The sequence below is a fragment of the Equus przewalskii genome, chromosome 13 (assembly GCF_037783145.1).
Source record: "Equus przewalskii isolate Varuska chromosome 13, EquPr2, whole genome shotgun sequence".
Classification (NCBI taxonomy): domain Eukaryota; kingdom Metazoa; phylum Chordata; class Mammalia; order Perissodactyla; family Equidae; genus Equus; species Equus przewalskii.
Window position 1 is genome coordinate 55,906,695 of NC_091843.1, and position 24,155 is coordinate 55,930,849.

The 24,155-nt window shown below is 37.8% G+C and overlaps 1 protein-coding gene across 5 annotated transcripts in view; it reads right to left on the reverse strand.

Annotated features, from left to right (window-relative positions):
- Positions 1 to 22,441, reverse strand: part of AP3S1 (adaptor related protein complex 3 subunit sigma 1) — a 63,160-nt gene extending 40,719 nt beyond the window's left edge. For 4 of the 5 annotated variants that reach the window (XR_011525190.1, XR_011525191.1, XM_070569518.1 and 1 more), the window contains exon 1: positions 18,149 to 19,511. Coding sequence is in view for 3 of the 5 variants with exons in the window: in XM_070569518.1 (XP_070425619.1) it covers positions 18,149 to 19,045 (897 nt within the window). In the remaining 2 variants the exon portion in view is untranslated. Of the gene's footprint in view, positions 1 to 18,148; positions 20,642 to 22,261 lie in introns of those variants that run through there. The other variant, XM_070569519.1, reaches the window with a different exon arrangement.
- Positions 22,442 to 24,155: the final 1,714 nt, after the last annotated feature.

Genomic DNA, 24,155 nt, shown 5'->3' on the forward strand with positions numbered 1-24,155 from the left:
TATTAAGGGAGAAAAAGCAAATCATTTCAATAGATGCAGAAAAAGCATCTGATAAAACTGAACAACAATTCTTGAACAAAACAAAGCTCTTAGCAAACTAAAAAAAGAGAATTGCATCTATTGAAGGGTATCCTATAAAATACCTTTTGCAAACATGCAAACATATTCACAAACAAAATGTTTAAACAGTTTCTCCTTATAAGATAGCAATAACTGATTTTGGTTTTCCTATTCAGTGCCATACCAGTTATCATCAGCGCAAGAAGACAAGAAAAAGAAATAAAAGATTTAAGACTCTGAAAGGAAGAAACAAAACTGTCATTCATAGATGACAAGATTTTCCACACAGAAAATCTAACAATTTACACAAAAGTGTTACAATTAATAGAATTAACAAGAACACAAAGCTAGTATACAAAATTCTATTGCAATTCTAAACTTCTGCAACTATCACAGTTGGAAAACGTAATTTTAAAAATATACCATTTACAATACATCAAAAAACATGCAGTGCCTAGGAATAAATGAAACAAAAACACATAAGATTTCTAGGAAAAAATGTAAAACTTTTTATCAAGAAAACTTAAAGACCTAAGTAAACAGAAAAATGTACAATGTTTATAATAAGACTGAATGATTCAATATTATGAAGATGCTCAATCTCCCCAAAATGCTCCAAGGAGTCAAGGTAATTATAATCAAAATTCTAACACAGAGAAAGAGAGAAGGAAACTTGAAAACTTGAATCTGATTCCAAAATTCATATATTTGATCAGAAGATGAGAATAACAAGACACTCTCGAGTAGAATGTGAGAGGACCTGTGGACCAGATAAAAATTATTACAAAACCACAGCAATTAAGATACCATGATATTGGTGCAAAAATAGTGAAACCGACTGATAGAACTAAATAGAGAACTAGAAACACACCCACATATATATAAAAATTTAATTTCAAACAACCTAGGCATTGCAGATCAGTAGGGAAAGGAAGAGTATTTCCATGAATGGTGCCAGGATAAAAATTGCTATTTGATAAAAATTGCTGGTTTTGTTCTAATACAATAAACTTCTAGCTCTCATATTATACTGTAAAATCAATCCTAGGTTGATTAAAAACAAATGCCAATGGTGAAACTACAAGATTTCAAAAATATTACGCCGGAAAATATCTGTATAACCTTGTAACAGTGTTGGGCTTTTAAATAAAACACAAAATAAGGGTAATCATAATGAAAAAGACCGACAAATTCGATCACATCAAAAGCAAGCTCTTCTAATGCTCAAAAGACACCAGAAAAAGAAAATAAGAGAGCTACAAACACAGAGAATATATCTGTAATACATAAAAACTGGCAAAGGAGTAGAATCCAGTATATATAAAGAACATTTACATGCCAGTAAAAAAAATATAAACATTCCAATATAAAAATGAAGACTTAGATAGAAAGTTATCAAAAAAAGGAAACCAGAATGGTGACTTAATAATGAAAGATGTTCAAGTTCATACAGGACAAAAAGAAAAATACGAAAAAGAGGGATAAAAAAAAAACCCTGCTAGTTAAAACTGCAATGACAACCTAAAGTTCCCATGCTATCAGTGAAGATATATAAATAATGTGTAATAATACCAAGTATTGGTAAAAATGTGAAGCAACAAAGCACTCAGACACTACTAAAAGGACTGCATATTGGTACAACCACTTCTGAAAACCGATCAGCATTACCTAGGAAAGCTGAACATGCACATACTCTAGGACAATGCTATTCAACTCCTACTTATACCCTAGAGAAATTCAAAAAAATGTTTACAAGAATGCTTATAGCAGTATTGTTTGTAATAGCAAAAAACCTACAATGTAAATGTCCATCAACACTAGAATGTATAAACCAACTATGGGTTTATTCATGCATGGAATATTACACAGCAATGAAAATGGATGACTGTAACTAGATATAATGCCAATAATTATCTTGGATATGTTGAATTTTTTTAAACATCAAGTCACAGAAGAATATAAACCCTATGATTCTATTTTTTTAAAGTTCAAAAACATGCAAAGCTGAACAATAAACTATTTAAGGAGAAATGTGGTAAAACAAAAATAAGAGAATGATTTTAAAAATTTAAGATGGTGGTTATCTCTGGGCAGAAAGGAAACAGGATGGAATACAACATAGGTGCAGAAAGACTTCAAAGGTATTGGTAATTTTTCTTAAAAAGGAGTGGTGAACACAGTAGTTAGGGTATTATTTCCTATAGCTTAAAATATTTAATATACAAATATACTTTTCTATCTATTGAATATTTTCAAAAAATACTGAAAAGAGGGAGGAAAGGAGGGGGTAAAAGCACTGAACAAGACAGCTGCCCTCTTCTTTCCTTATGTTTGCTTGATCAGCTCCACCACCTCCTTCTTCATCTAGAGCTAACTGGTGTCCCATGGAAGATCTTACCTAATCTAGTGGTTTCAACTATGTTATTATCTCCCTAATTAATTTTCCTATAGCCTATGTTCCAAACAGACATCTCCAATTGTATTTCATAAAGGTGTATTAAAACTTACATGTTGAAGACTAAAGACTAAAAACATCACATTTTTTCCAAAACCTATTTTTCTTACTATATTTCTAATCTCAGTTAATGGCATCACCATTCGCCCAGTCTCTTAAGCCAAAAATCTTGATGATTCCTTTTCTTTCAGTCCCATGTTCATTCAGTCACCAAGTTCTGTTAATTCTAGTTAGAAATAATGGTAAAGCTGGATTCAAAGACATTATCTCAACTTAGATTCTTATTCTCACCCAGAATACTATAAGAACCACCCACATATTTACTCTGCCACCTGTCTGTCTACTCCAGACCATCTCACACATCAACAGAATTACTTCCTAAAAAACACTATTTGTTATTTCCTTTCTTAAAGGCCTCCAGTTTCCATGTGACCTAAAACCCAAACTCCCCACCATGCTATAAAAAGCCCTCCAAACTCAAATCTAGACCTACCTCTGAAGTTTCATCATCTCTTTCTTCTCCCCTATACAACCTACAGCAACCACACTGAACTGCTCCCTTCCTATTTTCCCACTTCCTCATCTCATTCTCCAGCAATACACTTTTACACTCAGCTCAAATATGATTACTTCTGTGAAGCCTTTTTTGACTTTCCAAGGAAAAAATCAGTTCCTTTGCTTCAGTGCTTCCTTGCTACTGTTTCTATTCCTATTATACACTTTTAACCATATGCTCAAATTTCCTTTGTAGATATCTGTAGAACTTACAGACTCCAAGCTCCTCCAGATTTTCTTTGAATCTGAAATGCTCAATAGAGTAGCTGGCACTGAGTAGCCAATAGAGGTGGACTGAATAAATGAATCTGTAATCTAGAAGACAGGATCCACATCCATTTATATTATCAAATATCTGGGTTACATTACACACACACAAAAAAAGGCAATAAAGTAAAGGCGGTATGGTGTAGTAGTTAAAGGTATGAACTCTGTTCTAATTAAAATGGGAGATTAAATACACACCTACTTTGGTTGCCTTCTCAAACCCCAGCTAAAACAATACTAAAAGGATTTTTTTCTTTTTTTTTTTAAGGCATAAACCCACAATGATGAGAACGGAAAAGGAGGATAAGGGCAACAAAATTTGGAAAGTGGTTGAATGAGTGGTAAAGCATTCAGTAAACCTCAGAAAATTTAATCCTAAATTGGTGACAAGGAAACCGAAGAACTAACCCAATTTGTAGCACAAAATAGCCAAAGACTCAGGAATTTCTACTTTTAGGTACCTCTGGAAGTGAAGATGAAGAGGGGAGTGTAAAATAAGGACTGTTTAAGAAGTAAAAGGACCACTAAGTTCCCTCCACCACCCACAAGAAAAGTCTGTAAATTTATTTCTAGGAGTAGATAAAACTGAGGGTCTTTGGAGAGCAAGGGGTGCTATGGGAGGCAGAATAACGGCTCACAAAAGATGACAACATCCTAATCTCTGGAACCAATGAATATGTCCCCTTACACAGCAAAAAGGACTTTGAAGCTGTGATTAAACCAATGACCTTGACATGGGAGATTACCCCAGATTGTCTGAATGGGCCTAATCTAATCACACGGTTCCTTCAAAGTAAAGAACTTTTCCTGGGCTGTGGTCAGAGGGAGATGACTAGAAAAGAGTCGGGGAAATGCTATTCAGCCGGCTATGAAGACGGAAGAAGGGGGCCATGAGCCAAGGAATGTGGGTGGCCTCTAGGAGCTGGAAAAGGCAAGGAAATGGATTCTCTCCTAGAGCCTCCAGAAAGTGATGCAGCTCTGTCAATACCTTGATTTTAGCCCAGTAAAAGCCATGTCAGACTTCTAACTCACAGAACTGTATGAGAAGTTTGTGTTGTTTTAAGCCACTTAATTTGTGGTCATTTGTTAGAGCAGCTATAAAAACCGAATACAGGCACCATACTGAAAATGGGGCGTGGGGGGTAGGTTAAGAAAATGTACACATACCTGATGTTGAAATCTCTAACCCTTTTCCTCAATCAGTTCCCATAGTTCCTACAGCCAGGGCTTCTTCACCAGCCAGGCTGGAATCTGGAACAAACTTCTCCAGGAATTCTACCTAGATCTAAAGATAATGACATTGGAGGTTCCAACTATGGCAGAAACTGCTATCTGTTCTCCAAAATCTAGTTCCTTTATTTCCCAGACACACAATTGAAGAACATTTTTCATTCTACCTTGAATTTAGGTGGAGCCACACAACTCAGTTCTGGCCCAAGGGACATGGTTGGTAGGTGCAGTGGTATGTCAGAGCTGGCACAATTGAGGGTCAAGTGTTTGTATCTCTTGCCAATTCTGCATTTAGTGACATCATGTTGGTAGCCTGAAACTGGCCATTATGGGAGTACTTACACCATGGAGCAAACACTACAAATTAGAGCTTTTTCCTCCCAGGTGAGCCAGTTATCATCCAGGCCTCACTCATAAAAATTTCTGCACAATCTCTCATGTTAGATGTGGAAGTTCCTTTGATCCCTTCTCAAGAACGACAGACAAATGCCCACACAGAAGGTTACAGGTGATCACAAATACCAATACTAGACTTCATGTGAGAAATAAACTTTTACTATGTTAAGCTGCTAAGATTTAGGGGATTGTTGTTACAACAACTGTAACTTTTACACTAGTTAAACTGCCTAGCCTGATCATCTCAAGTAAAGCTCACACAGACAATCTCTAATCATGAATTCAGAGCTTGCAATTTGGTTTTAGTATTCTACCCTCAGACAGAAGCAGTCACCCAAGATCACTAGACATCTGCAGATAGCTCTAACATAACAGGTAAAGACAAAACAGGGGATGACAGCAACTCAAAGGAAATAAACCAAATAGGGAGAAGAAAATTTAAAAATATATATCATTAATATCAGAGAGGTAAGAAAGATAATCCAACTATGAAATAAGAAGAGCATACTATAAAACAATAACATTCATAAGTTTTAAAAGGAGCTCACGGAAATTAAAAATATAAGGAGAAATTTTAAATTTAGGGGAAAGACTGGGAAAATACAGTTGTAAAACGCATCCAGAAAATAGAGCCAAAGGGCAAACACATAAAAAATGGAAGAGAAAGGATAAGAAAAGTAAAAGAATGGTCCAGAGGAACACTGAATAGAAGGAGATTCAAAAACAGAACAGAGTAAACTGAGAAATTTTTCAAGCAGAGAGGACAAGAACTTCCAGAATAAAAGGGCCCATCAAGTAAGTACTCAGCACAATTAATGAAAACAGACTTAGAGCACGGGTCTGTGAAACTTCAGAAACTGCAGAAAAACAGTCTACATACTTTCTAGACAGTAAAAACAGACCATACACAAAAAATAAGAATCAGAATTGCCTCAGGCTTTGTGATAGTAAACACTAGAAACTAAAAGGTATGGCTCAATGCCATCGAAATTCTGAGGAAAAGTTATTTCTATCATAAAATTCTATAGGCAATGTGAAGTTCTAAGACTCTTTTCAAACATGCAAGATCTCAAAAAAATCTACCTCCCAGGACCTTTCTCAAGAAGTTACTGGAAGATGTACTACACCATGATAAGATGATAAACCAAGAAATCAAGTAATAGGAGACCCAACACAGGGACAGCAAAAGGAAGCCCTAAGATAACGTAGATCTAGTACGATGGCCATACAACAGGTCCAGATTGGCCCTAGTCAAAAGATTCCAGAAGAGATTTCTTCAGGAACATGAAACTGATAGAAGATGCATATGATTGAGACAACTAGCAACATGATTGAGACCTGAATTAGTGATAATTAAATAACACACAAGTTCAAAGGAAAAGGCAGTTGTATCTCCACAGAAAATAAAATGTCAGGAAAGAAAAAACTAAGCAGTTTACAACATGGTTTAGCTGAGGATACTGTTCACACAGTAAATTAATGTAAACACCAAAAACACTGATCTCACAAAAATTATGAAATAACTAAGGGATTGAGAAGGATACAGATGTTGGGCGGGAGGGGGAAAAAAAGAGCTAAATAATCATTTTCAATAGCAGAAGTCAATAGATCAGGCCTACAAGTGAAAAATCAGGCAGCAAAACAAGCATATTATTTAGAGATGTGTACATAAATACTGAGTAATCAGCTGAAAGTACTTAAATGTGGGGAGGAGGAAAGAGAGCATGGTATTTTTCACAATAAACCTTAAAGAACTACCAGATTATTTAACCTACACGTACGTATAACTTTGATAAACAAACTAAAAACAAACTAGGAGGAAGAGTATGGAATCTGCAACCAAACTATATGGGTTTATTTCTGGATATGCTCTTTACCAGCGGTGTGACTTTCAGCAAGTTAGTTAACCTCTCTGTACCTGAGTTATGCTCATTTGTAGCATGAAGAAAATAACAACATACACCTCATGGAGTTGTTGTGAGGATTGAGTTAACATACACAAAGATCTTAAAAACAAAACCTGGCACATAATAAGCACGGATTAACACTGACTTATTTTAAAATATCTGCCTCTGAGCCTTGTCATCATCTGTAAAATAAGCTCTAGAACTCTAATGATAGAGTAAAGATCTTAAAAGTTTTCTTTTAAGGAAAGCTATCTTTTTGGATTATATTATTGTTTATAAACAAATAACAAGTTAAATATGTTAAACCTTAACTATGTTTCACTAACAGTGAAAAGAATTTCTCATGTGAACGTCACATCTGCCGCTTGGAATCGTTTTTCTTAAAATGCCAGCAATACTCAACTATGAAAATCAATATTGGAAAGAATGCTTTAAAATTTTAATTAAACATCCAAAGTCTAAGTTAAGATTAAACAAATCACGTTTCTGCTGACATAAGACAATTTGCCCTTCTTTAATAATCAATTTAACTTAACAGCTTTCATAAACAAGCCTGGAAATTGCTTCAGATTTCCTAACACTATAGTTTCATAACAGAAGTCGAGATACATTTCAGTTGGTCACAACTCCTAGATTACATGAGTCTAAAGACAAGTAGAGTTACATAAAGGCAACAGCTTTTATTTTAAATAATTCTTAATGCATTAATGAAAACTAAATTTTAAATTCAGTAACCCACTAATAACCTTTCTCTTTTCCCATGTTCCTTTCCCATCCTTATGCATATGGCATAAAAGGCAATTTTAAAACGAAAACTTCCTTCTAATCAAATCATAAATATGTCATTATCCTCATCCCTCCCTCCCACATACCCTCAGTGGAGAATTTTTTTCTTTAAACGCATTCATTCACTCCACTAGATGTTAGAATAGAGAATTACCAAGATGAAAGAGAAACAGATCCTTTTCTTAAAGAGCTTAAAACAAAAAGTAAAACGAATATAGCTATTTAAAATTTCTAGTTAGTGTTCTAAATCTGGCTTTTTTTAACATTACAAAAAAGAAATAGATGTCTTTATAATAAAAGTTGGAGGGCAATTGCTGACATAAGAACAGTACAAATAACATACTATAAGAAGTCAAGGGGAACTTGATTTTCCACCACAAGACTATCATCTTCAAAGAAAAGTGACGGGTGTCTAGGAAGGGCCTTGAAGAATAGGTAAAATTCAGAAATGTAGAGAATAGGGAATGTGAAGTTGTATGATATCTGAGGCAGAAGGAAGAATGTGGGCAAAAGCATGGAATCAGGAAAGCAAGGAGCATGTATGAGGAATAATAATTAGTTCATATTGCATTAAAAGGAAGAGAAGTTTGAAGACTAAGCCTCAAGCACTCCAACATTTAGGAATCAGGAAAAAGAGAAGGCTCCAGTATAGAAAACCCAGTGAGTGAGTTTGTTTTCCCAGGCCACTCCAAAGTAGGAAGTCTCGCTGGAGACCTGGCGTGTTGAGTAGGCCTCACTTTAGTCTGAATGCATAGAGAACATGCAGTCAGGATGGGGTTACCCTTAAATGGCAAACAAAGAGAGAAGAGGGCACCTACAACAGAAACTGTATTAGCACTTGCTGAGATTATTTCATTAAATTTCTAAGAGAAGAACCCTCTGGTATTTTCCCTCACAATGTATAAAAAAGTATTAAAAATGTTTAGCACACGGCCAGCCCAGTGGCATAGTGGTTGAGTTCACATGCTGTGCTTTGGCGGCCTGGAGTTTGCAGGTTCAGATCCTGGGCGCAGACCTAGTACTGCTCATCAAGCCATGCTGTGGCGGCAGCCCACATAAAAGAGAGGAAGACTGGCACAGACGTTAGCTCAGCAACAACCTTCCTTAAGCAAAAACAGGAAGATTAGCCACAGATGTCAGCTCAGGGCCAACCCTCCTCACATATACACACACAAAAAATGCTTAGCACAATAAAGAAAGCACTCAATAAATGGCAGCCTAGTACCAACACTCTAAAACTATCATCTACCATATGAAGATGTTTCCCACTCTATTATTTTATTTAAATACCAAACAACTGAGAAGATGATATACCGAATTTGAAATATTTAAAGAGAGTCTGAAACATGATGGCAGATGAACGGTCTGAGAACTCAAAAACAATGCAAAATTTAGGGGAGAAGTAAGAGTAAGGTACCAAGACAATTCAATAGGGAAAGAATAGTCTTTTCAACAAATCAACAAATGGTGCTGGGAAACTGGATAGCCACATGCAAAAAATGAAGCTGGATCCCTACTTCACACCATACATAAAGCTAACTCAATGCATCATAGACCTAAATGTAAGAACTAAAACTACAAAACTCTTGAAAGGAAATGTAAGTATTAATCTTTATGACCTTGGATTAGACAAAGCTTTCTTAGATATGACACCAAAAGCACAAGCAAAAAAAAAATAGATAAACTGGACAATATCAAAACTAAAAACCTTTGTGCTGTAAATGATATCAGCAGGAAAGTAAAACAACCACAATAGGAGGAACATTTGCAAATAATATATCTGATAAGGAACTTGCATCTAGACTATATAAAGAACTCTTACAACTCAATAACAAAAAGGCAAATAACTCAAAAGTGGCAAAGGATTTGAAAAGCCTTTTTTTAAAGAAGATATGCAAATAGCGAATAATCACATGGAAAGATGCTCAACATCATTTGTCATTAGCAAAAGACAAATCAAAGTCACAATGAGATACTACTTGACATCCACCAGGATGATTAGAATCAAAAGGTCAGACAATAAAATGAGTTAATGAGGATATGAAGAAATTAGAACCCTCATAGATTGCTGATGTGAATGTAAAATAGGACAGACAATTTGGAAAACAGTCTAGCAGTGCTTCAAACAAACACAGAGTTACCATTTGACCTAGCAATGCCACTCCTAGATACATACCCAAGAGATATGAAAATATATACCCACACAAAAATTTGTACATGAATGTTCATAGCAGCATTATTCATAGTAGCCAAAAAGTGGAAACCCAAACATCCATCAACTGATAAAGGGATAAAGAAAATGTGGTATATCTATACAATGGAATATTAGTTAGCCATAAAAAGGAATGCAGTACTGATACACAGTACAACATGGGTGAATCCTGAAAGCATCAGGCTAAGTGAAAGAAGCCAGTCACAAAAGACTACATATTTTATTATTTTATTTACATGAAATGTCTAAAATAGGCAAATCTATAGACATAGAAAATAGATTAGTGGTTGCCAGGGGCAGGGAGAAGTGGGGATGGGGGAGTGACTGTTAATGGGTACTAGGTTTCATTTGATTTGATGAATATGTTCCAAATTTAAATTATAGTGATGATTGCACAAAAATGAATACAATAAAAACCAAGGAATTATGCATTTTCAAGAGATGAATCTTATAGTATGTGAATTACACCTTCATAAAGATTTTTTTTTTTAAGGTTACGTAATTTAAAGGGGAAAAAAAAAAAGCTGGGGCAAGTTTTACAGCTATCTTTCTCCTAAAAAGTCTTCTTACGAAACTCTTCTCTGGAAGAATCTTGGAGGACTTTATATTTTGTAATAAGAAGGAAGTTCATTCCACAACAAAGCCTAGGGGGCCCACCCGGTGGCGCAACGGTTAAGTTCGCACGTTCCGCTTCTCAGCGGCCCAGGGTCCACAGCTTCGGATCCCAGGTGCGGACATGGCACTGCTTGTCAAGCCATGCTGTGGTGGGCGTCCCACGTATAAAGTAGAGGAAGACAGGCACGGATGTTAGTTCAGGGCTAGTCTTCCTCAGCAAATAGATTAGGACTGACAGTAGTTAGCTCAGGGCTACTCTTCCTCAAAAAAGAAAAAAAACCCAAAACAAAGCCTACAATGAGACAATTCATTCTGAGGAAATACAAAGAGTATCTGAGAACAATCTCTGGAATGTTCTACAGCTCCTTAGCTACATAATGTTCCAACCAAGGGTAGAAAGTAGCAAGTAGTAGTAATAATAAAAGTAATTGTTATTATTAATTTAAGTAACAATTACTGAGTCTTTATTATGTATCAGATTTTACAAGTATGTTTCTTACTAAATCTTCATCAAAAAAACCTTACTCAAAATAAAAGCCCACAGTATAAGACTGGTTAAATAAATTATGGTACAGTATATAATAAACTATTATGTAGTCATTCAAAAACTACTTTCTGGATATGATGCCAAAAGCACAGGAGACAAAAAAAATAGCTAAATTGGACTTTACCAAAATTTAAAACATTTGTGCATCAAAGTATGCTGTCCTTTGAAAAAGGATATCATTCTTTGGACAAAAAAGCAACCCAGGGATGGGGAGAAAATATTTGCAAATCATATATCTGATAAAGAACTGATATCCAGAACATATAAAGAACTCCTACAACTCAACAACAAAAAAATAAACCACCAGGTTAACAAGTGGGCAAAGGACTTGAAAAGACATTTCTCCACAGAAGATATCCAAATGATCAGTAAGCACATGAAAAGACGCTTGACATCACTAGACACTAGGGAAATGTAAAACAAAACCACAATGAGATACCACTTCACATCCATTAGGATGGCTATTATGAAAAAACAGAAAATAAGTGTCAGCAAGGATGTGGAGAAATTAGAACACTTCTGCTTTGCTGGTAGGAACGTAAAATGGTGCAGCTGCTGTAGAAAATGGTATAGCAAGCTGTGAAAAAAAATTTACGCATAGAATTACCATACGATCCAGCAATTCCACTTCTCGGTATGTACCCAAAAGAAGTGAAAGCAGGTGCTCAAACAGATATTTGTATACCCATGGTCCCATGTACACCTAATGACTCATGTTCACAGCAGCATCACCCTCAATAGCCAAAAAGTGGAAGCAACCCAAGGGTCCACTAACAGATGAATGGATAAACAATACGTGGTACCCACACACATATAATGGAATATTATTCAGCCTTAAAAAGGAAGGAAATTTTAACACATGCTACAACATGGGTGAACCTTTAAGACAAAGAGGCTTTCTTTGATGATTTTATCTAATATGGCCTCTCCCTTATCACTCTTCATCCCCTTACACTGTTTCATTCTTCAAACACTAATCAGAATTTTACATAATTTGTTTATGTCTATTTCCCATCACTAGAATGTAAACTCATAAGGCAAGGTACTCATCACAATATTACCAGACGTTAGAACATGGCTATACAAACAACAAATAAATATTGCTGAAGGAATACAGGCAGGAAGAGAGAGAAAGACGACCGCAATGGACAAGTCAGGTAGTATCCAAAAAGGTCACCCCTCTTCTCAAAGGACTAAGTCTAGAAGTGCCTTCTCCTGGAGTTTTAAGAAGCTAACACCTGTTAGCTGGAATGTCGGCCTTTCTTTCTCCTCTACTGCAATATCCTTCTGAGAGTTGCCTGATCCTTCAGTAAAAACTTTGTTTATCTACAGTGCAGTTCAAAGGACTGGGCAGGGGAAGGCTAACAGGGCAGAATGGGCAAGGAAAGAACATGTGTAATTTATCCCAATGTGAGAGTTTTATATAACAAGAGGCTGGAAGGGGACTGGCTCCTCTAGGTGGTCTACAACTCAGAATCACCTTGGCTTACCAGCAACAGTGAAGAAATCCATAACCCACAAAGTACAAAGACGACTTGAAATGCTAAAAACAAGAATGAATTCTTTGACTTTCCAACAAAAATGAGCAAAGACTTCCCTTCGGGATCAGAAAAGGGAAGGGCCCTGATACACTCAGGTTACATATATGAGTTCAATTTTGTAAAAGAGAAAGATGTACACCGAGAAAAAATATATGCAAATTATTAAAGTGCTATTAATATACATGATTGTATTTTTAAACATTTTAACAATGTTAAGAGCCAGACATAAACATATTTGGTTATCTTAAAGCCACATATGTTCAATAAACCCGCCAACAGCTTCAACGCATTCATTTTGTTTTATTAATGTCTAAAAGGTATATATTTTTCACTGGGACATTCTGGAAGGAAAAATGAAGGCTGGAGGAAATACACTAAATGTTAACAGTTATCTGTGGATGGTGAAATCAAAGATGACCTTAGTAATCTTAATACTAAATATTTTCCACGTAATCACAAAAAAGAAACATTTAAAAAGTAAAACAATCAATAATTTAACAATCAATAACTTTACTAAGAAAACATAATATAGCCACCCTATACAAGTCCTTCCTCTGTTTTGAAAGGCAGAGGAATGACCTATAACCTTTCCCCCAAAACCAAAAATCACTGTAATACAGAACATTTTATTTCCTCCTTTACAATTTAATTTTCAACAAGTTTTATCTTAACTTTTTAAAAGCAAGTCTTCAAACATACTATCTACAAAAATTGTGACATTAGAATTTGAATTTTTGAATGATCCTTTGATAAAAGGAATACTTTGAACTAAGATCTTTTGTGGCACATGTTCAGAACCACACATTATCAAAAACCATTCCTGATATTAACAACTTCAGAAGCAATCTAAAATTACAGAAAAGAAAAAATAATATCTATTCAAAAGAAATAATGTGAGCTAATAAAGAGGGAATAGTGGACACTTGTTTACACACCCAATACCTACCCCTCTCTTGCACCTTTCTAAAATAAGACCAATTTTATCATGCTTCCACTCTCATCCTCAGCTCCAAGGGTGGATCTTGATTAGCATAAGCTGTTACTGGTCTTGGGTAGAACTAACCAGACTGAAGTAAAAGACATATTCCAGGACTTCAGGAACAGATCACTCTCTCCTTGTGGACTGAACTGATTACCAGTGATTTCAAGGAGGAAATCAGCTCTTGTATATCAACTGTGTGAAAAGCAAGGCAGAGAAAGAGAAGGAAACTAGGTCTATGACGAGTCATTCGTTTGGTGAATCAAATAATTTTGGAATCTGTCTACTACTCGGCACTTCCTATTACGTATCCTAACCTAGTTCTTTTTAAGTAAATTTGTGTCAGGCTACATTATACCTAATTTATGTAGCCAAAAGCATCCTAACTAACATAGAAGGAAATCAAATCATTTGAAATTATCCTCTTAACAAAACAGCTCAAACAGTACATGTTAATGTGTGTTAACACCTTAATACTTAGAACTGTTTTGACAATTACATCTTGATCATAAAAATAAGTTTATCCCATCTGCCACACTGTCTTAACAATCACTAAAAAAAGATCAGTAAACATGGATGCATCTTTCTTAAGGATTTTTTTAAAAGAATAAAAATGTTATACATACTTATACTTTATATTTTCATGTAAACAAACTCAAAAAAAAGGAAAGAACAATCCTAGAGTTCCTTCTAGGGCTTGCATTTGGTTGACAAACAACTTAGATGCAGTTTATAAGAAAATTGAAGCAACTCATGTTTCTAACAGTTTGAAAACTTTCCTGTTTGCACTGTGGGTGTGTGCACGTATACACACACAATCTTTTTTGTCTGTGGAAAGAACTAAGACAATTCATATAAAAGAAAAACATTTTTATCCTTTATTAAGATATGCCATGGTTCATTACTAATATAGGAATCCAAGGGGTTTTCTTGTTTGACTGCTATGTAAAAATATATCTAGTTTATGAAATATGTCTCATTAGACATTTATAGTGATACACAAATACTGCCAGGCAAATATTAAAAGACTAAAGTTTATTGTTGCCAATTTGCTGTGGCTAAGTATCAATTAAAGAAACAATTAAACCAAGGAAAACATGTGAACTTCTGCAGTCATAGTTCAAGGATATATAGAAGGCAAAAACAAAAGGGGACACATTCTGAGCCTACTCTTTAATTCTTAATGTTTGATTCTGGCAGAATGAACAAAAACTTCAGTTTAGCAAAAACAGGTGTATGATTTCCTATGCCTCACACACAACAGCAGCTTGGAGGTACAATCAAATCTAAAAATCTATTATAGCAGGAATGGAAATCTGCACTATTAAAGGGTAAAGATGAACATATAAATTGTTGTATCATGAGGAAGGATAAATGAGGCATGGAAATCCAATGCAGTAAAGGAAATGAGTTGACAAATGGTTAGACGGTTTTCAAACTGCTCAGTGTTTAAACCATTACTGTTAGACTCAAACCTCAGCATCCTGTCAGGGCACCAACTGTTAACCCGGCCACACTCGTAGATATTGCTTAATAAGTTAATTTCAAAGCTGTCAATCTTATCAGATATATACTTCTTTTAACTTAAAACAGAAACAGTTGAAGTCCCAGCTATGCCACCATTACTTTTGTCCTAAAGGCATGGATTCTTAAAACCTCTAGTTAATGAAAGACTAAATTTTAAGAACTGGAAGGTATATTAGGAAGTCACTTCTAATCCAAACTTCATCTCAAGCTAGGAGACTCTAATGAGTGCATTTAGCAAAGATTTACTGAGAGCTTTCTATATTCAAGATCCAATGTCGATTGCTGGGGGTGACACAAATATATCTAAAACCCAATATCTTCCCTCAAGGGATCTATAGGACACCCCAAGGAATTACAGGCAGTGAAAAGAATACTGTATCATAATAAAGATAAAAATAAAATCCTAAGAACCAAGAGGAGTTTTTCAGCAAGATAAAAGGTCTTAGAGAATGCTTAAGTGATGTTTGAGTCAAGCCTGGAACAGGCGGTTGAATCTGGACATTTGGCAAAGGAAGGGAAGGACATTCCAGGCAGTGAGAATAGTATAAGCTCTGATACCCTATACAAACAGACCTCATTTCCAACTACTCTCCCTTACACAGTCTGCTCTTGCCATGCAAGTCTTCTTGGTGTCCTTCAAACAGGGCAGGTTCTTCAAACAGGCATTGCCTCCTCAGGGCCTTTGCATATGCTGCTCCCTCAGCCTGGAATGATCTTTCCCCAGATATTTGCAAGGCTGGCTTTCTTAATTCCTTCAAGTCCTTGCTCAAATGTCACCTTCACAGTGAGAACTTACCTGGCAATCCTATTTTAAATTGTCACCCTCACACTCTCCATCATCCTTCCCTTTTTATTTTCTCCACAGCACTTGTTACTGTCGGGCATGGTATATTCTACTTATTAGCTTTGTCTATCCCCCTGCCAAAAGAAGAGAGGTTACCTGTTTGTTCACCTCTGGATTTAAAGCACTGTCTGTATGTGGTAGCCATGAAATCAATATTTGTTGACAAACTGACTCATAGAATAAATGAATGAAAAAGATTTCTGCCCTCAAATAGATTATGATCTAGCGGAGGAAGCAACACATAAATAAATAAATAATCCTAAATTATTCCTGAATGAGAAAATACACAGTGAGCAAAACCAAATTTATGAAAGACTAACACACAGAAATAGCTCCTGGCATCCCCACTTCTACATGTCCAGTGACCACAAGATTCTTCATTTTACACCTCCTAGCTTCCGGCACCCAGTAACACTTGTTACTTCTGCAATGGCCAAAAATGACACCAGAAATGCCACTGCTTCCAAAACTGCCTCTTCCCACATTAACCTTCAGCGCTACCTACTGAGTAAAAGTAAAATATATTTTTGTTCCCATTGTTGGACAGGAGAAAGATGTATTCCTGGATCTCCAAATTAAATACATTTTTCTGTAGATAGTTAAATTTCACACTACAGGACTGATTACACTGATATTACGGATTAGCCAAGAAACCTATTATTTTTAATACTGCTTAATTATTAAGTGTAGATATGGAAAAACACATTTTTCAATTGTTTCACTATTGGAGCATACCATTTCTACACTGCAAATGAATGGCAGAGGCAAAATCGTTGAGAGAAAGATCCTTCAATATAGGCTAGTTCTGTATTTTAGGTAAACGGGTAACAATGTAAAGTTAAAGGCATTTTTTTCACTCAGAAGGATCAACTAGAATTTTATCTTCGATTAAAAAAGATATAAAATTCATAAACAGAGCATTTGTATTTAAATTATACTATACTAAAACCAAACAAGAATAGTAGAAAATACTCTTTATCGCCAGCAAAAGCAAAACTACTTTTTTGAAAAGGAAATGAGGAATAAGTTCAAGATTTCTCACTTCAACTAACACCTCCGACTGCATTATCATTTTAGCCAAAGGAACATTTTCACATATAATTTTAAATGGCAGGAGTGATTTCCATCTGGGAATTATCTGCATAAAAGTGTTAGCCTTGGCACAATTTCAACATTTCATTGAAAGGTCATTTCCGGTTCTAAGCAAAATGCCCCAAACTATGCAAAAGGTTCATCTCTACCTTAATCCTACCATTGAGAGTCCAATTTTACGTGTTTTACCCAGAGGTGAATTTTGCCCTCAGATAAGCACATATGTCTATAACCCTCTTTCAATCATTAATAAATTATCTTTACTACCTTAAAACCTCCTGCCTTTTCCTCAATATTTACGCTTCTAAAAGGGTTTTACAAATATCACTATTCCTCATAAGTAGAAGAAAACTAAAAATTTGGGTAAATCCCCTGACGTAGAAAAATGCCAAACCAGCAGGTGAAACGGTAACTTCCAGGTATAGAATTACAGTTCTAATTGGTCAACTACAAACGTCACCGGTTATGGCAGTTGTAAATTATTTACAGCCACTAGGGGAAAAGCCCGAGGAAAACGTCAGGTCTTCACTTATCTTTTTCTTAAATAAGGAGACACCTGAAAGTCACACTGGACAGTCGACCACGTATCGCAACAGACACTACAGAGCGTGCCGTCATCAAGACGCAGGGAGCCGAAGTTCCTGCGCGATGAGAGGATTACAGTGAAAACAGTAGCCCATCGGTCCCCGGAGGAGAGACACAAGTCCACCAGGAGAGGCTGGGAGTCCGGGAGGTGGGGCTGCGCCCCCGCGAGCGGCGCGCAGTCCTCCGCGGCCGCCAGAAGCCGCGAGCGGCAGGAAGGCCAGGGCGCCGGGGGCTCGCGGGCGCAGGTGGGCTGCGGCTGCCCGACCGGCAGGGGCCCCCACGGCGAAGTCTCCAGGGCCTCGCCCGCGCAGCCGGGAAACCACCCAGCCCAAGACGGGCGGAGGAGGCGCCCAGGCAGAGCCACGTCGGAGGATGGGAGCGCTGCGGAAGGTGGGCACCTTGCTCACACCCACCCAAAGGCTGACAGCCCCGGGGCGCGAGGCGGCCGGGGCGCGGGAAGGGCCGCGGCGCGCCCGAGGGGTCCGCCTTGAGGGCGCTGCCTGCAGCCAACGATTCCCCTCGCCCGGATCGGCGGCGGCGGGATACTCACGTAGGGCTGGTAGAACTTGGAGAGCCGCGGCTTCCCGTGGTTGTTGAAGATGAGGATGGCCTTGATCATGGCTGAGCCGGGCCGACCGGGTGGGCGCTGGCGGCCAGGGCGGGGGCAGGCGAGCGAGCCTCGCCTCGGGATCTCGCCAGCGATCCTTCCCCACCCGCCCCCTCTCGCACGCGCGCGCGCGCCCCCGAGTTGCGGGGCGGGGCCTGGGAGGGGCGGGGCCCGGACGGGGCCGACGCGGAGGGAAGCGGAAACATCTCGGCTTGCCGGAGGGGCGCCTGCGCACTCGGTGGCGTGCAGCAGCGATGCCCACAGACGCCTTGCGGAGGCTTGTTGCTGGGGGAAAACGGTAGTTGCGGCATTAACCGTCAGGGGTCTGCAACAGGTTCGACAAAAGAGGACCAGCCTGCAAGCCCGACTTTCACGGTTGGGTTGAGTCTCCCTACTCCGGCGCTTCCTTAGCGACGCTCCCTGACGCAAGGCCCGCCCACTGCACGCTTGTGCGCCGCCCACCACCTCCGCCCTCGTTTTCCACCGAGCAAGATGGCTGAGGAGCCGGAGTCCGCGCTGCAGCTTTCTCCCTCGACTGCGGCTGATGGCGAAGGACCTACGGAGGTTTCCCCAGAAACGGCCACTCCGGAGCCCCCCTCTTCCGCTGCAGTCTCGCCGGGAACAGAGGAGCCTGCCGGCGACACCAAAAAAAAAAGTAATTTTGAGAGCAGTTTCGTTCTGGGCAGAGGTGGGAGGCTTAGATTGCGTCCGTCTAGGCATAGAGGGCAATGAAGAAGCAAAGTTTAGAGCAGGGCCGGTCCCAGACGTGGTTTCTGAGCAGTCAGGAGAGAGGAAGTGTACTTTTCCACCTTTGACTTGAGTGCCTCTCCAGAAGGCCATCTCTGGACGCACCTTCGCGGTGTCGTGCCTGGTACTTGACTGTCACCGCAGTTAACACCCTGTACTCCGATCTTCCTTTGGGTTGGCCAGACTGCGAGCTGTTTGAAGGTGGGAGCTGAGTGGGATCTCGGTGGCTCCAGGTACTTAACGCGGGACCTAATTATTTGAATGATTTAAGGTGATAGAGATGTCGGTGGCAAGTCTGAATTAGAATCCACCCCTTCTGACCAGTTCGCTGTTTTTTATGCTAATTGCATGTGAATTCACTCCTTGAACCAAAAAACTGGAGTTTTACCCAGTACGAAGAACGCTAAGGGAAAACTAAAGGCATAGGCGTCATCCTTTTTGTTTCTTTGTTTTGGTGAGGAAGATTGGCCCTGAGCTAACAACGGTGCCAGTCTTCCTCTATTTTGTATATGGGACACTGTCACAGCGTGGCTTGATGAGCGGTGTGTAGGGCCCCGCTGGGATCGGAACTGGAACCCCGGCCTGCGCAGCCGACCCTGCGAATGTAACCATTACACGACCGGACTGGCCCCCTTCGCTGCCTTTTTTTTTTTTTAAACACCATTTTGGAACCTTTGTAAGTGAATCATTTCCTTGCGTGAACCAGCTGTCCCCACGCTCTTTATTGAGAATTAGTTCGCCATTGTAAAATACAGAAATTCCTAAGTGGGGCACTCTATGTAGGGTTGCCTGAGAAGAGCAGCAAATCAGCATCTACAATTCGAAGAGGTTGACCCTTGGCCTCAGGTTTTCTTAATCCAGAGTCTTAAAGCGTAGGGACGGCGTGTTTTCCAGTCAGTGATCTCACGGCCTGTCATCCAACATCAGTTTCTGCTGCTGTGGAGGATAATTGTCTCTCCTAGCGCTGTCCCGCTTTAAGCAGACTGCCTCTACATTTGGGGGAAATCTGTGTTGTTGCTTCCACATGATGCACTAGTAGAGGAACAGAAACCTATGATTATTTCTGTAGATAACCGTTAGAATCTTTCTTCAAAAGAATCCCATGAGTTTTACAGATTCTTGTTCCCTTTTTTTCTTCCAATTTACTATAAGTAGGAACAGGGTTTGTTTCAGGTTTGTTTTAAGCTCTAATAGTCTTAGGAAAAAGCTGACTACTTGACCTAAAGACAGCTGTGTAAAACAGAGGCCCAGAGCCCAGATAGGGTCTGAGGTTATGCGGCGTGTTTTCTTTGGTCTGCACAGTATATATCTTTAAATCATCATTTAAAATCAGATTTTCATTTTCTGGCTCCTGTGAGTATTTGAGTTTGCCTCTGATTTAAAACTTAGTTTCCAGCTATTGAATTTCTACTTTGACATTGTTCTTTTTTGAGGACCTCTTCTGAAGAAAGAAGCTTAAATATTTCATATGCTCCATCTTTCATTTAATACAGAGGAAGAAAGATCATTGAAGCAGACTGAGGTTGTTGGTCCTGACAGTACATTAGGATCACCTGGGAGAGCTTTTGAACATATCCATGCCAAGGCCCTACTTCCAGAAGATTCTGATTTAATTGATGTGGACACCTGTAAATGTTCGCCGAGTTGAGTCTAAAGTGTAGCTAGGGTTGAGAACTACAAGCACATCACCTTTAAAATTAAAGAAAAAAAAAACAAATACAGTTATAATTACAATAAATGCTTTTCCTTCTCTAGCTTCTTGTCCTCCTGCTCTTCTTCAATAGTACAACTCAATATTTTCTGCTTCACTTTCTTGAAATGCCCAATTACAATTGATTTATTGCTAGCCCCAAAGGATTGAAGGAGCAGGGAAGGGGAGGTATAGAAGGTGAATTAACCAAAATCCCCTCAGTTGTCTCCCAGTTCATCTCTATTCCCTACATGAATGAAGCTAGAATTATTAAGAGGAGGAAGGAAAATAGACTTTAGCAGCAAGATAACCTGTGTGCATCACCTGTTCTAGGTGCCTTCATTCCAGGGGTAAACTTGAATACATTGATTGGGACCCAATTTTTAATACCAAAGAATGGTACAAGAAGGATGTAATAGAATAGAGTTAACTTTAGAGGGCAGCAGAACACCATTTTGCTTTCAGTGTTGCTTTTGATGGTAGATGTCTTTTTTTTTTTTAAGCAAAGTAACTTCAGGAGACAGATTCACAGTCATTACGTTTGCATCTTTGTATGTTGGATTATCAAAACCTTTGATTTCTCCAAACCTTTTTGGCCCCTAGTTATGTATTTTCTTTTTAATAATTTTTATTGTCTTCTTTTATTGAAAAGTTTATTGTAGAAAACTTGGTGGTGACAAAAAACACAAGTAAAACTAAATAATAATAGCCTATAATGTCACTACTGAGAAGTAGCATTTGGGTGCATAGGCCACGTTTATGTGACTATGTGCTTGTGATGGTTTTAATGAAATTGAGATCATATTATACATGCTGTTTTATATTTAATACATTTTGATAACTTTTTCATACTGTAAATATGCTTTTATGTGTTTCTTTAACGGCAGCTTAATCTTAAGAGTCAATGAGTATGAGTTATGAGCTGATACTCTTCTAAATGCTTTACGTGTACTAACTCATTTAATCTTCATAACAACTCTAGGAGATATGCGCTATTATCTTCCTTTTACAAATGGAGAAACTGTGGTAGAGAGTTTAAAGAGTTTATTCAGATATATATACCTAACAAGTGGCAGAGAGGATTTTGAACCCAGGGAGTTTAGAGAGTGTGCTCTTTAAAGACTACACTATATAAATTCTATCATAGAGTATAATATCCTTTATTTAGCCAATCTCCTCTAAATATCTTTGTTGGATATTTAGGTTTACCATTTTTTTTTCTATAAATGTTTCAACGAAGGTGAAATCCTTGTAAGTGAATCTTATCACATCTCATATTTTCTTAGACTGGATTCCTGGAAGTATTATTGAGTCAAATATATCTTTAAGTATTTGGTAATGTATTACTGTATTGCTCTCCAGAAAGGGTACACCATTTTGTATTCCCAATAGTAGTATCATCTACACTATTATTCTAAGATTTACTAGTTTGGTAGATGAAAAAGGTCATGACATTGTTATATATTTTTTCCTATCTTAATAGACCATTTATATTTCTTCTCTTTGGAATTTGCTGTTATGTTAAAATGCATTTTAAAGATTCATTTCATGGGGAGACTTTGTGGGACTGTAGGATCAAGGAAAAAAACCTACAAAAACGTGATGAAAAAGAATCTTACCGAACATTTTTACATCTTGGGTATACCTCCAGCATCTTAAATACATAAACTGTATGTAGATTAAAGGTTTAAGTTTTCTAAAGTCGTCTTCTACAACATTCTCTTTAGATGTTTTAGTATAATGGTCAATATTTTTTTCTTTTACAGTTGACATCCTGCTAAAGGCTGTGGGAGACACCCCTATAATGAAAACAAAGAAGTGGGCTGTAGAGCGAACCCGAACCATCCAAGGACTCATTGACTTCATCAAAAAGTTCCTAAAACTTGTGGCCTCAGAACAGTTGGTATGAAACCAATGGTGATCATTTCCCGACAGGAATTCATAATAGTTCCTAGGCAGCAGTGAATAACTGTTGTATATAGAAATGCATATAGAGCCACATATGCTACTTTAGTGATATGCTTGTATTTTATATATTAGTGGAATTTGTGTACTTTATTGAAGGATTCTCTGGGGAACCCTGAAATGAAATGAATTTTAGATTTTCTTTTACAATGTGAACTGAATTTTTTTTTACTTACTGTATTAGTTGTTTTCCTCAAAAAGTCACTGAATGCCCATGCAGAAAGATCTATCATAGCACATTAGTATGAAAGTTTTGGAGTTTTTAAACTTGTTTTGATGTCAGTGTTGCTTCCTTCCTGTTCCTCTTGAGGTAAGCAATGTATCTTTGCCATAGGTTGTGGAAGAACTAAGGGATATACTTGTTTCATATTATACTACATGTTAAGTACTTCTTGGTGGCAGTTGTAAGGATTAATATTTTAAATGCCACTGGTTTTTAACTTGATATTTGACTACAGAAATTTGAGTGTCTACATGTGTTTGGCATTTTGTCATGTTATGTTAATGTGTTAGACACCATTATCTGCAGATCACAGTCTTGGTCAGTACTCACACAGATAGCGTATGAGTGGATATGTGGTTGAGAAATTGCTAAGTGTTTTTTAAATACGAGTTGAGAATTTGTATAAGCGTTGGGGAGGGATATAGTTGCTTGTAAACACAGGAGTGAGAATAGGTAAGATGAACGAACTGATTATTTATAAAAGTGGGATGTTTTGGAGTTTATTTCTCTTTGTCAATGAGGAGAAAGAAACTACTCTGCTCTAAGAGTTTAGCTACAAGTGGTTCTCACAAAAGGGACATAGGCACAAAAGTAAGGGCAAGATAGATTAATCACTAGAAGTTATTTGAGGCAAGAATAGCATAAAGCCAGGCATTCCTCCAAAGGAAGTTGTGGGAAAAGCATTGGGAATATTTGAGTTTCACAGGTGAACATCTCTCATTGTGATCAGAGTGAAAAAAATCAGCCTGTTTTATGAGTGCCATATAGAACTTAATTCACTGTCAGAGATGGTCAAGATTATAGTGTCATCCACATGCATGTGGTAGCTAAAAGCTCAGGAGCAGAGGACCTTGCCTAGAGTTCGAGTCTAAATAGAAAAGTTAGGGGAATGAGGACATACACTTTAGAGAAATGAGTAGACGCTATGTCTCTACTAAGGGTGCAGCATGAAGAATTGGAGAGGTGGGAAACCAGAAGACTACCAAATAATTCAAGCATCACTTTTAGAAATTTATAGATAGAAGAAAAGACAAAATGATGCTATGTTCTGTGTTAGTGTTAGAGTCTTGACATTTTGTATTGCCTATATCCAGCAATCTGAAAGGATTTGATTGATATCAATATGTATTAGGTTGTACCATGTAAAATAGCCATCAATCTACCATTTTAAATTAAAAATTTTATGTGGTTCGATCTTAACCCTTTGTAGTGAATCTGGTGATGCTTTCCCATTTAAGCAATAGGAAACATAAACAAGTAGAATCATTTTTGTCACTTTCCTAGATTAAATTAAAACTCACATCTTCTGGCTTTTATCTAGCTGT